The sequence below is a fragment of the Salmo salar genome, chromosome 05 (genome assembly GCF_965601325.2).
Source record: "Salmo salar chromosome 05, fSalSal1, whole genome shotgun sequence".
Classification (NCBI taxonomy): domain Eukaryota; kingdom Metazoa; phylum Chordata; class Actinopteri; order Salmoniformes; family Salmonidae; genus Salmo; species Salmo salar.
The window spans coordinates 80,455,001-80,470,000 of record NC_138295.1 but is presented as its reverse complement, the minus strand read 5'-3'; the positions used below and the strand labels follow the sequence as shown (position 1 = coordinate 80,470,000).

General features: G+C 45.7%; 2 protein-coding genes across 3 annotated transcripts in view; both read right to left on the bottom strand.

Moving 5' to 3' along the window:
- The window catches only part of LOC106606105 (transmembrane protein 245), a 53,765-nt gene extending 49,900 nt beyond the window's left edge, over positions 1–3,865 (bottom strand). Inside the window, exons 1-3 of one of the 2 annotated variants that reach the window (XM_082975633.1) lie at positions 3,066–3,865; positions 1,404–1,521; positions 1–143 (exon numbers count right to left, since the gene is read on the bottom strand). The exon at positions 1–143 is cut by the window's left edge and continues 73 nt beyond it. In XM_082975633.1, the coding sequence (XP_082831759.1) occupies positions 1–143; positions 1,404–1,521; positions 3,066–3,671 (867 nt within the window). In that variant the 5' untranslated portion in view covers positions 3,672–3,865. The remainder of the gene's footprint in view (positions 144–1,403; positions 1,522–3,065) is intronic. The other variant, XM_082975634.1, reaches the window with a different exon arrangement.
- A 1,867-nt stretch (positions 3,866–5,732) lies between these two features.
- Positions 5,733–12,682, bottom strand: frrs1l (ferric-chelate reductase 1-like). Its single transcript, XM_082975635.1, has 5 exons — positions 12,178–12,682; positions 11,547–11,631; positions 11,280–11,418; positions 7,994–8,240; positions 5,733–7,397 (listed from the first exon to the last, which is right to left on the bottom strand). Exons 1-5 carry the CDS (start codon positions 12,380–12,382, stop codon positions 7,225–7,227), a joined length of 849 nt encoding a protein of 282 aa, XP_082831761.1. The 5' UTR covers positions 12,383–12,682; the 3' UTR covers positions 5,733–7,224.
- Positions 12,683–15,000: the final 2,318 nt, after the last annotated feature.

Genomic DNA, 15,000 nt, shown 5'->3' with positions numbered 1-15,000 from the left:
GATGGTGTTAGCAGCGAACGACAACACCTGTCCTGACAGCTCACCTGAGTTACCAGGGACAGGTGGTTTCTCTTGAGAGCCCACGATGAGGAGCGTGACCACGATTACAAACACAGGAACTCTCCACGAGCCAGTCAGAGACACTAGAGAGAGAGGCATGAGGGAGAGGGGGGGGGGGGGGGGGGTATATGGTGAGAGGGGCGTATGGCAGTGTGATGAATAATGAACAGTAAACTCCTTTTGAAACTACATCAGAATGTACTACTACCCCCCCTGTAAATACCTCTGTCCTAGCAGTGCTTCAGCTCTCATCAGAATGTACTACTACCCCCCCTGTAAATACCTCTGTCCTAGCAGTGCTTCAGCTCTCATCAGAATGTACTACTACCCCCCCTGTAAATACCTCTGTCCTAGCAGTGCTTCAGCTCTCATCAGAATGTACTACTACCCCCCTGTAAATACCTCTGTCCTAGCAGTGCTTCAGCTCTCATCAGAATGTACTACTACCCCCCCTGTAAATACCTCTGTCCTAGCAGTGCTTCAGCTCTCATCAGAATGTACTACTACCCCCCCTGTAAATACCTCTGTCCTAGCAGTGCTTCAGCTCTCATCAGAATGTACTACTACCCCCCCTGTAAATACCTCTGTCCTAGCAGTGCTTCAGCTCTCATCAGAATGTACTACTACCCCCCCTGTAAATACCTCTGTCCTAGCAGTGCTTCAGCTCTCATCAGAATGTACTACTACCCCCCCTGTAAATACCTCTGTCCTAGCAGTGCTTCAGCTCTCATCAGAATGTACTACTACCCCCCCTGTAAATACCTCTGTCCTAGCAGTGCTTCAGCTCTCATCAGAATGTACTACTACCCCCCCTGTAAATACCTCTGTCCTAGCAGTGCTTCAGCTCTCATCAGAATGTACTACTACCCCCCCTGTAAATACCTCTGTCCTAGCAGTGCTTCAGCTCTCATCAGAATGTACTACTACCCCCCTGTAAATACCTCTGTCCTAGCAGTGCTTCAGCTCTCATCAGAATGTACTACTACCCCCCCTGTAAATACCTCTGTCCTAGCAGTGCTTCAGCTCTCATCAGAATGTACTACTACCCCCCCTGTAAATACCTCTGTCCTAGCAGTGCTTCAGCTCTCATCAGAATGTACTACTACCCCCCCTGTAAATACCTCTGTCCTAGCAGTGCTTCAGCTCTCATCAGAATGTGCTACTACATAAATACCTACAAAGTTACCTCCACTCCCTCTCCCACTCCCTCCCTCTCCCACTCCCTCTTCCACTCCCCTGTCTTTATCCAGGTAGAAGAGTAGTATGGTCCAGACAGGTACAGGCATGGCTCTCACTCACATAGCTCCTCCTCTCTCTCCCTCCCTCTCTCCCCCTCTCCTCACCCAGGTAGAAGAGTAGTATGGTCCAGACAGGTACAGACATAGTTCTCAGGTATCTCTCTGTACCGGGGCTCCATTTGCAGACTACAGCCAGCACATACCCCAACACCACTGCCATCACCTAGAGAGAGGAAGACAGGAAGATAGAAGATGGGGGAGGGGTAGAGCGAGAGAGAGGGACAGAGAGGGAGGGAGTAGAGAGAGAGAGGGGGACAGAGAGGGAGGGGCAGAGAGAGAGAAGATGATGGAGAGAGTAGAGAGAGACAGAGACAATGAGGGAGTAGAGAGAGAGACAGAGAGAGAGAGAGAGAAGATGAGGGAGGGAGTAGAGAGAGACGGAGACAATGAGGGAGTAGAGAGAGAGACAGAGAGAGAGAGAGAGAAGATGAGGGAGGGAGTAGAGAGAGACAGAGACAATGAGGGAGTAGAGAGAGAGACAGAGAGAGAGAGAGAGAAGATGAGGGAGGGAGTAGAAAGAGACAGAGACAATGAGGGAGTAGAGAGAGAGACAGAGTGAGAGAGAGAAGATGAGGGAGGGAGTAGAGAGAGAGGGAGACAGAGAGAGAAAGAAGATGAGGGAGGGAGTAGAGAGAGACAGAGACAATGAGGGAGTAGAGAGAGAGACAGAGTGAGAGAGAGAAGATGAGGGAGGGAGTAGAGAGAGAGGGAGACAGAGAGAGAAAGAAGATGAGGGAGGGAGTAGAGGGAGGGAGAGAGAGGATGAGGGAGGGAGTTGAGAGAGACAGACGATGAGGGAGTAGAGAGAGAGAGACAGAGAGAGAAGATGAGGGACGGAGTAGAGAGAGACAGACGATGAGGGAGTAGAGAGAGAGAGGGACAGAGAGGGAGAGAGACAGAGAGAGAAGATGAGGGAGGGAGTAGAGAGAGAGGGGGGGACAGAGAGAGAGAGAAGATGAGGGAGGGAGTAGAGAGAGAGGGGGGGACAGAGAGAGAGAGAAGATTAGGGAGGGAGTAGAGAGAGAGAGAGACACAGAGAGAATATGAGGGAGGGAATAGAGGGAGAGAGGGGGACAGAGAGAGAGAGAGATGAGGGAGGGAGTAGAGAGAGAGAGATGAGGGAGGGAGTAGAGAGAGAGAGAGAGAGAGAATATGAGGGAGGGTGTAGAGAGAGAGAGACAGAGAGAATATGAGGGAGGGAGTAGAGAGAGAGAGAGACAGAGAGAATATGAGGGAGGGAGTAGAGAGAGAGAGGGGGACAGAGAGAGAGAGAGAAGATGAGGTAGGGAGTAGAGAGAGAGAGAGAGAGAGAGAGAGAGAGAGAGAGAGAGAGAGAGAGGGGGGGGGGGGGGGGGCAGAGAGAGAGAGGGAAGATGAGGGAGGGAGTAGAAAGAGAGAAAAAGCAGAATGTACTTTTATAAGAGTTCTTTATCTATTTTATAAAGAGTTTAAGGAAATTCTTCATAGTTATGGACAGTAGCCTAATATCCACACACACGCACGCACGCACACGCACACACACAAAGCCAAGGCCTGTGAAAGGTCTCAGGAAATCTAAATGTAGTTAGCTGAGTACTTGATTCATGTAAGGGCTGCAGTCTTATCACCTGCCCATCCATCCTGTTGTAGACTACAGTATTGGAAAAGCCTTTCTTATTGTTGTGGGGGCCTTCCTCCTTCAGCGTCAGTAGTGTCCCTGTCACTCACCCACACAGAGTGGAAGCAGTCCAGCGCGCTCCCGATGACGTCACACACGTGCCCGATGATCACCTGCATGCCAATGACGCTCCAGAACAGGTAAAAGAAGTAGATGAGTGGCGCGCCCGCCCCGATCACCAGCAGCACGGTGAGCCTCTCCAGCACCAGACCCCCCAGGAAATCCACTCCGTGGTTGAAACACCACACCGGGACCAGCAGCGTCCCCAGGAGTATCGGCGTCCCGGTGTCCTGCAGGCCGTTGAGCCAGGAGCGTCCCAACCGGGCTAGGGAGTGTTTGAATGGGTGGAGGAAGGTCCCGCAGAGAACGGCCCAGAGCAGTGGTCTCAGAAAGGCTTCCAGGATAAAGAAGACTAGCACAGCCGCTCCACAACAGATAGCCACGAAAATCATCGCTCCTGTGTTGTAGAAGGCCTGTTTGATGTTCTTGTCGAATTTGAGGGAGGAAGGCTGGCTGAGTAGCTGGCTCATCATGCCCACCGCTGGCTGGACGCTCTCGGAGAACGAGACGTAGTGAGGCCGGGCGGAACTAGGGGTTTCCGCGGGAGAGGAAGGAGCCGGCTCTGCCTCCGGCCCCGAGTCCTCCTCGTCTGCCATCTTCAATGAATCCGCTTCGGTCTGCGTCCTCCTGCGGATCCACCCAATACCACCACAGACGGAAGAAGGAGCGTTAGTTTCCAGTATGTTTGATACCGCTATCACACATGAGGAACAACACAACACTAGACGTACTGGTGACGTAACCGTCGCAAGGTATGATGGGTATTGTAGCTGGTGCCAGACAGAGCTGTGCCAGAGAGAGCGGTGCTCACTGCTTAGTTTGCTGCTAGTAGCCTACTCTTTGGAATGCCCAGTTGAACTACACACAGAAACTTGAATAAACAGACCTTTGTCAGAGAATCACCACGAATTGAGGATGTCCGTGCTGTCACCTAGGAAATATGCAAAGTAATCACATATTTGCATCACCTATCATTACAAAACAGTTATAGGTAAAACTTCATTTTAAGTGCCCATATTAGAGTGAAATTACATGTGTAATTACACTGTAACAAGTATTGTAGTTAACTGTATCAACCAATAGTTACACTGTAATAACTACATGTAACCGGTAATAATTGCGGTCTGAAATTACAAAGGTGTAACAATGAATCCTTGTTGCCACGCTTGTTACAAATGGGCAGGTTTCCACTAAATTCACCAATTTAGTGGTTCGCTTCTTCTCAGCTGCATACAGTTACAACTGTCACAAAGGTTGTGATCCCTCGTGGATGCGCTGGGTGTCAGAGAGATGATGCTCAATAGGCTCTAATTACTTAGCGTTGAATGTGTACTGTTGAAAAAAGATCTCCACTCAACGTTATTGCTAGCACTTGCCACTAAAATAAAGTGTACCATCTGGGTTAATTTGATCATCCCAGATGAGGAAAAACACACTATTTGACACACTAGTGTACTTATACAGTACACTATACATCCTTACAACCTGGCCCTTATTTTAAAGCTTCTGGAAGTTTCACTTAATTTCTGTGAAATTAACTGAAACTTCCAGAAGCTTGAGGGCCAGGTTGTCAGGATGTGTACTGTATAAGTACACATTAATTACAACTAAGTACCCCTCAAGATACACTTCATTTTAACTAGCTAAATCCTGTGTAACAACTAGTAATTACATTGTACTTAGGAAAACATTACATGTACTATGCTTTGAAGTAGTGTATTTTTCCACATCTGCGATACCACCCATATTAGATCCCAGTCAGTGAGGTTGACTTACTGATCTGTTCTGATCTGTTCTTACCAGTTAACCCAGATGGAACACTTTATTTTGGGGGCAGGTGCTAGCAACACCACTGAGTGGAGATGTAGTTAGAACAGTACACATTCAACGCTAAGTAATTAGAGGCTATTGAGCATAGGCTATCTCTGACACCCAGCGCATCCACGAGGAATCACAACCTTTGTGACAGTTGTAACTGTATGCAGCTGAGAAGCGAAGCTCTAAATTGGTGAATTTAGTGGATACCTGCCCATTTGTAACAAGCATGGTAACAAGCATTAATTGTTGCACCTCTGTAATTGCATACCTCAATTACTCCTAGTTACATGTTGTTGTTACACTGTAACTATGAGCTGTTACAATTAACTACAATACCTGTTACACTGTAATTACACTGTAATAAGGATCTTTTTAAAATGAAGTGTTACCCAGATATCTGTAGTCTATCCCTATCCTCTATTATCTGGAATTATTTTGAATGTGCTGCTTTTCCAAAAATATGTCAATGCCCATTATTTGTTCCCAGCCCAGAGCAACCCACACAGATGTTGTATGGTTTGTTCCCAGCCCAGAGCAACCCACACAGATGTTGTATGGTTTGTTCCCAGCCCAGAGCGACCCACACAGATGTTGTATGGTTTGTTCCCAGCCCTGAGCAACCCACACAGATGTTGTATGGTTTGTTCCCAGCCCAGAGCGACCCACACAGATGTTGTATGGTTTGTTCCCAGCCCTGAGCAACCCACACAGATGTTGTATGGTTGTGTGATTCATTGTAAATTCATTAGATTGCAGATGAAATGTATGTTGCCTGAGGGGCACATGATGCAGCTGACAGAGCCATCACATGACCCACAGGGATGAAAACAACATGTTGGTGTGTATTTATTACTGAACACAGCTTTATTGATAACAAAAACACTTGCATGTTGGACACTAGACACTGTTTCAGCGAGGAAGCATTTCCATGGAACCCAACGGTTCAGTGAACGGTACAAATACAACTGGACTCTGTGCCATAGATTCCTTCAGCTTTAGGCCATATGCTGCAGGGCCAAGGCAAGCTGTCAGACAGAGCCCCCGTCCCTGGCTGTCATCATGTCCACTACAGCCTCAGTGCTGATGGGTGTGTTATTGCATATCTACAAAGGAATCATGCGCCATCAATCATACAGTCAGCTGCCCTATCGTCAGCAAACAGTTATCACACACACACACACACACCTCGCCACAGGCAAATGAAACATGACCTAGCATGTGGTGAAATAAAGCAGTCCTAAGAAAATGGACCCTCTCACACATAGAGAGAAAAGAGAACCCTGTCTTAATCATCAGCATGTAAAATGGCATTGTGGAAAACAGTATAGAGTTCAGTGTTACACAGTGAGACTGGGGCTGAAACAAACAAACAAAACATCTGTTCAACCACCTAGTCTTAGTTTCTGTATACAAATACTATAATACTACTACTACTAATACTGTATTTCCCCTGTGGAGAATGAGTGTTGTGTAAAGTATGGCTGCATACAGAAGCAGTATGTTTCAGCAGGATAATAAACTATGAGCTGTCTGCTTTTCTTTGGCTCACATCAATCTGGATGGTTCTCTCTAAGTGAAGTCTCTCTCCAGTCTCAGTAGTCTGTCCCAGTGTGTAATGTCTCCTTGTATCGTGTCCGTAGGTTCTTCACATATTCAGGGTCCAGTTGTGATTCGCCACATGTGTTGGAGTAATACTTGTTGTCAGGAGTGTAATACCTTACTGTCGTAAACATAAATACACTAAATGAAATACCTTACTAAAACTAAAGGTTATGCTACTGTTCTCTAGAAACACATACAGTATTTCAGATATTCTGACTAATGGGTTAGTGTATGTTGTTATGGTAGCACAATACAATTTTCAGAATGATTTGCAAGCTTCCTGATGAGTCCTCAATGTAAATTATATATAGTATCCTACTGTATATATTTATTAATATATATTTATAGTGTAATTCTGTGTAAAGAGCACCCTGCATTGAGGGTGTGGCAGACAGAAATACAATGTGAACTCTCAGTCTTATTGCTGTCTCTTTCCTCTTCTCTCCACTTCTCTCCTCGTCTCCTCTCATCTCTCCACTTCTCTCCTCGTCTCCTCTCTCCTCGTCTCCTCTCATCTCTTCACTTGTCTCCTCTCGTCTCTACTCGTCTCTTCTCTCCTCTTCTGTTCTCTTCTGCCATCTCGTCTCCTCTCTCCTCTCGTCTCCTCTCTTCTCTCCTCTCTCTGGGTTAATTGGTCGTTTCTTCTCTTCTCTCTTTTGTCTCCTCTCTCATCTTCTCTCCTCTTGTCTTCTCTCATCTCGTCTCCTCTCTCGTCTCGTCTCCTCTCTCTCAGGGGGTGCCCATCAGCAGATAGAAGGTGAGGGCTACTATGAGCAGCAGACAGAAGGGTGAGGAGAACGTCTGGTAGGCTGTAGACGGCATGAAGATGTCCTCATATTTATAGATGCTGATCATGTGATCGGAGACTGGCGGAGCATCGTTGTCATGACGTGTGATGGAACCTGGAGGAGAGGAGGAAAGAGAAGAGTGGGGGAGGAGAGTAAGAGAAAAAGGGTAGGGAAATAATTTACATGTAAAGTGCATTCGGAAAGAGCACAGATTTGGGAACTCAATCGAACATCTCTGGAGAGACCTGAAAATAACTGTGCAGCGACGCTCCCCATACAACCTGACAGAGCTTGAGAAGATCTGCAGAGATGAATGGGAGAAACTCCCCAAATACAGGTGTGCTAAGCTTGTAGCGTCATACCCAAGAAGCCTCGAGGCTGTAATCACTGCCAAAGGTGCTTCAACAAAGTACTGAGTAAAGGGTCTGAATACTTATTTAAATGTAATATTTCCAGTTTCTTATTTTGAATACATTTGCAAAAATGTCTAAAAACCTGTTTTCGCTTTGTCATTATGGAGTATTGTGTGTAGATTGAGGAGGAAAAAACATAATTTAATACATTTTAGAATAAGGCTGTAACGTAACAAAATGTGGAAAAAGTCAAGGGGTCTGAATACTTTCCGAATGGACTGTACATACTAATAAACACACACATCCACTCTCTGCACACACACAATACCACACACACACACACAGTCCTTGACTGACCTTGTATAGCAGGCCCCCAGGCCAACAGGTAGAACCAGGAGAGATGCAGATCCACCAGTGTCTCCTCTCTAGGGACGTAGAGCGGCCGTTTGAAGCGGCAGGTCACACGGTTGTTGTCAAACACGCCCTCTTCGTCCCTGGCAGGATTCCTCTTGATCTCCTTGGCCCACTGGCCCACGTTGTAGAAGTGATGGATACGAACACGCCCATTATCGTCATGGACACAGCCCATCACGTCATCTCCTCCCTGAGAGGGGTAGGGGTGAGGAGAACCAATCAGCATGAAGGATAGGTTGACCAATCAGCCTTGTTTTTGTGATGTGCCTTTCGTGGCAGACTTCATGTGTACCAGATGTAGTAAAAGCCTGAGCTGACTCTGACCCAAAATGTCTGTAGAGGTGCTGTTGACTAACCAAGAGTAGGCTGTATCAAAACAAAGAAAGTCCCACACTCTATACAGTGCATTCGGAAAGTATTCAGACCCCTTGACTTTTTCCATATTTTGTTACGTTACAGCCTTATTCTAAAATTGATTGAATTAAACATTTCCTTCATCAATCTACACACAATACCCCATAAGGACAAAGTGAAAACAGGCTTTTAGATTTTTTTTGCAAAATTATTACAAATAAAAAACAGAAATACCTTATTTACATAAGTATTCAGACCCTTTGCTATGAGACTCGAAATGGAGCTCAGGTGCATCCTGTTTCCATTGATCATCCTTGAGATGTTTCTACAACTTGATTGGAGTCCACCTGTGGTAAATTCAATTGATTGAACATGATTTGGAAAGGCACACACCTGTCTATATAAGGTCCCACAGTTGACAGTGCATGTCAGAGCAAAAACAAAGCCACGAGGTCGACGGAATTGTCCGTAGAGCTCAGAGACAGGATTGTGTCAAGCACAGATCTGGGGAAGGGTACCAAAACATTTCTGCAGCATTGAAGGTCCCCAAAAACACAGTGGCCTCCATCATTCTTAAATGGAAGAAGTTTGGATGTCACGACACCGACGGATGGTGGCGCCCCTCCTCGGCCGGGCGGAGCTCGGCGGTCGTCGTCGCCGGCCTACTAGCTGCCATCGATCCTTTTTTGTTTCACTTTCTGTTGGTTAGGTCTAGGTAGGCACGCACCTGTTTTGGGTTAGTCATTAGTATTGGGGGGTTATTTAGTTTAGCGTAGGATGTCTGTGTTTGTGCGTGATTGTGTTTCTTGTCCGGTTTATGTGCTTGAGGAACGTGTGTTGGTTTTTCTCTGCCTGTGGTTGGTTTCATTGTGTTCACCACCGCAGAATAATTTAAGGGCTGCGTCCCTATATTTTTGGCGACCACATCCAGTTTTCTTGAATAAAGAAGTGTGGTCAAGAATTCTCTGTCTCCTGCGCCTGACTCTACCTCTCCTGCTTTTTCGAGCCAGCCCGTGACATTGGAACCACCAAGACTCTTCCTAGACCTGGCTGCCTGGCCAAATTGAGCAATTGGGGGAGAAGAGCCTTGGTCAGGGAGGTGACCAAGAACCCCATGGTCACTCTGACAGAGCTCCGGAGTTCCTCCAGAGTTCCTCTGTGCAGCACTCCACCAATCAGGCCTTTCTGGTAGATTGGCCAGACGGAAGCCTCTCCTCAGTAAAAGGTACATGACAGCCCAGTTGGAGTTTGCCAAATGGCACCTAAAGGACTCTCAGACCATGAGAAACAAGATTCTCTGGTCTGATGAAACCAATGTTGAACTCTTTGGCCTGAATGCTAAGTGTCATGTCTGGAGGAAACCTGGCACCATCCCTACAGTGAAGCATGGTGGTGACAGCATCATGCAGTGGGGATGTTTTTCAGCTGCAGGGACTGGGAGACTAGTCAGGATCAAGGGAAAGATGAACGGAGCAAAGTACAAAGAGATCCTTGGGAAAACCTGCTCCAGAGCGCTCAGGACCTCAGACTGGGGTGAAGGTTCACCTTCAAACAGGACAACGATCCTAAGCACACAGACAAGACAACACAGGAGTGGCTTTGGGACGTCTCGAATGTCCTTGAGTGGCCCAGCCAGAGCCCAGACTTCAACCCGATCGAACATCTCTGGAGAGACCTGAAAATAGCTGTGCTGCGACGCTCCCCATCCAACCTGACAGAACTTGAGAGGATTTGCAGAGATGAATGGGAGAAACTCCCCAAATACAGGTGTGCCAAGCTTGTAGAGTCATACCCAAGAAGACTCGAGGCTGTAATCGCTGCCAAAGGTGCTTCAACAAAGTACTGAGTAAAGGGTCTGAATACTTATGCAAATGTTATATTTCAGTTTATTTTATTTTATAAATATGCAACAACAACAAAAAAAATGTGCTTTGTCATTATGGGGTATTGTGTGTAGATTGATGAAGGAAAAAATATTTAATCAATTTTTGAATAAGGCTGTAATGTAATAATGTCACGGTGTGATTTGGGTGGGCATTCTATTTTTTATATTTCTTTGTTTGATGGGTATGGTTTCCAATCAGAGGCAGCTGTCTATCTTGTCTCTGATTGGGGATCATACTTAGGCAGCCTTTTTCCCACCTTAGTTTGTGGGATCTTGATTTTGTATAGCTGCTGTATAGCCTGCAGAACTTACGTTCGTTTTTTTGTATTTTGTTGTTTTGTCGGTGTTCACTTTAAAATGTGGAAAAAGTCAAGGGGTCTGAATACTTTCTGAAGGCACTGTATATGCTCCCAACAATTGAATGGTTAAACCTAATAACATAATAACCTAATAACATAATAACATAATAACCTAATAACATAATACCCTAATAACATAATACCCTAATAACACAATAACCTAATAACATAATAACATAATACCCTAATAACATAATACCCTAATAACACAATAACCTTATAACATAATAACATAATAACCTAATAACCTAATAACATAACAACCAAATAACATAATAACATAACCTAATAACACAATAACCTAATAACATAATAACCTAATAACATTATACCCTAATAACATAATAACATAATACCCTAATAACATAATAACCTAATAACATAATAACCTAATAACATAATAATCAAATAACATAATAACATAACCTAATAGCACAATAACCTAATAACACAATAACCTAATAACATAATACCATAATAACATCATTGCAGAAATGTTGGTTATTAGGTTTACCCACTCAATTGTTGGAAGCAAATTTAGTGTAAGAACAGATCTCACGCATGCTCATACACACACACACACACACACACACACACCTATGCCCGCACACACACAGATACGGTCCCTTACCATCTTCTTGTCTGAGGAGAAGCCTACAGCCACCCAGCCGTCAGTGTCAGCACTCATCTCATACTCCACGTCTGTCCCGATCCGCCGGTAACTCATGAAATAGTCACACGTCTCTGCATCACACCCCGGCTTCCCATACCTACACACACACACACACACAGATTAAGAAATGTAACCTCTTCAGAGTGATGTGCTCCCACATCTGCCAGAGTGGGACCACAGTACACAGAGAAACCCCTGGACACACACACACACACACACACTGACCTTATGCAGCCCTTGGTGACTCCACAGTCTACGACTTTGATCCTGGCGAAGGGATCCACAGGAGGGGCGGTGGGGAAGGGGTAGCCTGGAGAACACACACCACATAAGAAATGTTTAGGCTACTGACCTGCCTCTAGTCATCTTCTACAAGTTGTACCATATGTCATTTGGTGGGTTTCAGCCTAATGTGCATTCAGGGAAGCACAACTGCTCCTTCACGTTTCATAACAACATTGGGATAGTTTGAAATATGTTATTTTAGTTAATTTATTAAAATCTAATAATATACAACATTTAATGTGCTCGCCCAATGCTCGCCCATCTCCAGGCCGGCCAGTGAGAGCCAGAGCGGGGAGCTGCGGGTAGCTGGCGGTAGCTGGCCAGGGTCCTGATCTATGCATGAGTGGACTCGGGTAGAAGTAAGACACTGTACGCTCGGTCTGTCAACCTGCGCATCATCACATAAATAGCCAATTAATTACGAATTACGTCTCAACCACAGATATGTAGATGCGCCCTCTGATTTCCATCAAGAAAAGGCCTACACATAAACACTGCCTTGATGACCATGAAGGCCACAGTAAGCTACATTCCTCGTTCAGAAATGGTCTATCCTGTATCCCTTTCTCACCATCATCCGATAGATGTCTAGACTCCAGGAACTCCGAGGCGAACGTACTGTATGAGTCCTTATGGGGCTCCTTGTGGCCCGGCTCTCCGTGGTCTCCGTGGCTCGCCCGCAGTGCGCCTTCATCCGTGGGGCTCGGCGCTACCCCCCGCCAACTGCCCTGGACCAGGAGCACCGCCAGCTGCAGCAGGCTGCGCAGGAAAATCATGGCCAAAAAGGGAGTATAAAAACGGTCTAAAGGAGACAGAACTGAGACGGAATCATCATTGTTGGTTGTATTTGAGCATTTCTTTACGGAGCCTGATCACTGGACATCAATCGCATCACTACAGAATATTTTCAACGCGGTTGTTTAGTGTGTCGTAGGCTATTTCCCGTAGTGTGAATGGGCGCGAGAGGAGCGGGATCCAGTGCGGTCAAACGAATGAGCCTCGGTTAAACCAATCTGGAAGATTGTAACTGAAAGATTTGTAACTGAACCGATCTGTTTTGCCAATTCACCTAAATCTTGTGGGAAACGGAGACGTCCATAATAATCCAAGTGATTGGATTTAATGTTAAAATAATGTAATAATATCCCAGTTTAGGGATGAATGTGTCTGTTGTTGGTTTCGCCCGTCTCCTCTCCTCTCTCCTAATGGCCCATTACGTCCATGATAGAGCCAATCACTGCAGCGTCCAATAGGAAACCTCGATGTACACTCAGCATTATCAATCTATCGTTTAAATTCCCATTCAGCACTGTTTATGTAAACACAGATGCCAATTGAATAACAATATGGGGTAATGTATGGGATTTATACATTTATTATGCTGTAATGTCTGCTATGGTAGGTTGGTTTCTTATTCCTTTCTGTGATGTGAAAATATTCTAGAATCTACATTGCATTTTATTGTTGACAGCATTGATAACTCCCAAGGACTAAGGCCAAACTGCTGAAAAAAAGCAGGATACACAATTTACCAGTGGTTACAACTGGCTTTACAAGGATTGTGATTCTCAAATCTCACCCATTCTTCTTCTCTTGTCAATAATACAAAGATAATCATTTTAATTGTTTGTCTTTAATGCTTGTTTATTTATTGGTTAGAGAGGAACATTGAACCCAGAGCAGCTAACATCAGACATCTGAATTCATTACAGAATGCATGGTGGTTCCCTTACAAAGTGAAGAGCAGGAAGCCCTGGAAAGTGTTAGGGTTATCAGTATCATCAAAGAGCCCACTGCCTGAGGGGAGACTCATGTAGACCACATCTCCCTCCTCCAGCTCTAGAGACAATGCATTAGATATGTACTGTATGTATTATCCTCATCATTATTATGTTCCAGTATCCAGGCACACACCCAGGGTTTGCGATTTGCGGTAATCAAAGCGGTGAATCTGAGTAGACTCCTCTCACTGGTGCTGTTTCACACTTTTCCATTTTCCATCAGAGACATACAGTATGTTCAATTGTCATGATTCCTTTACCAACACCAGTCTTTGTGTGAACGAGTCTTTACCTGAACAGCTGTCCGCACGGTGACACACGGTTTCAGAGCTGGTCATGGGTGCACCTCAGCCACGCTCAAGGTCCTAAACGATATCATAACCGCCATCGATAAGAGACATTACTGTGCAGTCGCATTCATGGACCTGGCCAAGGCTTTCGACTCTGTCAATCACCACATTCTTATCGGCAGACTCAATAGCCTTGGTTTCTCAAATGACTGCCTCGCCTGGTTTACCAACTACTTCTCAGATAGAGTTCAGTGTGTCAAATCAGAGGGCCTGTTGTCCGGACCTCTGGCAGTCTCTATGGGGGTGCCACAGGGTTCAATTCTCGGGCCGACTCTCTTCTCTGTATACATTAATGATGTTGCTCTTGCTGCTGGTGATTCTCTGATCCACCTCTACGCAGACGACACCATTCTGTATACTTCTGGCCCTTCTTTGGACACTGTGTTAACTACCCTCCAGATGAGCTTCAATGCTATACAACTCTCCTTCCGTGGCATCCAACTGCTCTTAAATACAAGTAAAACTAAATGCATGATCTTCAACCGATCGCTGCCCACACCCGCCCACCCGTCCAGCATCACTACTCTGGACGGTTCTGACTTAGAATATGTCAACATCTACAAATACCTAGGTGTCTGGTTAGACTGTAAACTCTCCTTCCAGACTCACATCAAACATCTCCAATCCAAAGTTAAATCTATAATTGGCTTCCTATTTCGCAACAAAGCATCCTTCACTCATGCTGCCAAACATACCCTAGTAAAACTGACCATCCTACCGATCCTCGACTTTGGCGATGTCATTTACAAAATAGCCTCCAACACTCTACTCAACAAATTGGATGCAGTCTATCACAGTGCCATCCGTTTTGTCACCAAAGCCCCATATACTACCCTCCACTGCGACCTGTATGCTCTCGTTGGCTGGCACTCGCTTCATACTTGTCGCCAAACCCACTGGCTCGAGGTCATCTACAAGTCTCTGCTAGGTAAAGCCCCGCCTTATCTCAGCTCACTGGTCACCATAGCAGCACCCACTCGTAGCACGCGCTCCAGCAGGTATATCTCACTGGTCACCCCCAAAGCCAATTCCTCCATTGGTCGTCTTTCCTTCCAGTTCTCTGCTGCCAATGACTGGAACGAACTGCAAAAATCTCTGAAGCTGGAGACTCATATCTCCCTCACTAGCTTTAAGCACCAGCTGTCAGAGCAGCTCACAGATCTCTGCACCTGTACATAGCCCATCTGTAAACAGCCCATCCAACTACCTCATCACCATACTGCATTTATTTATTTATCTTGCTCCTTTGCACCCCGGTATCTC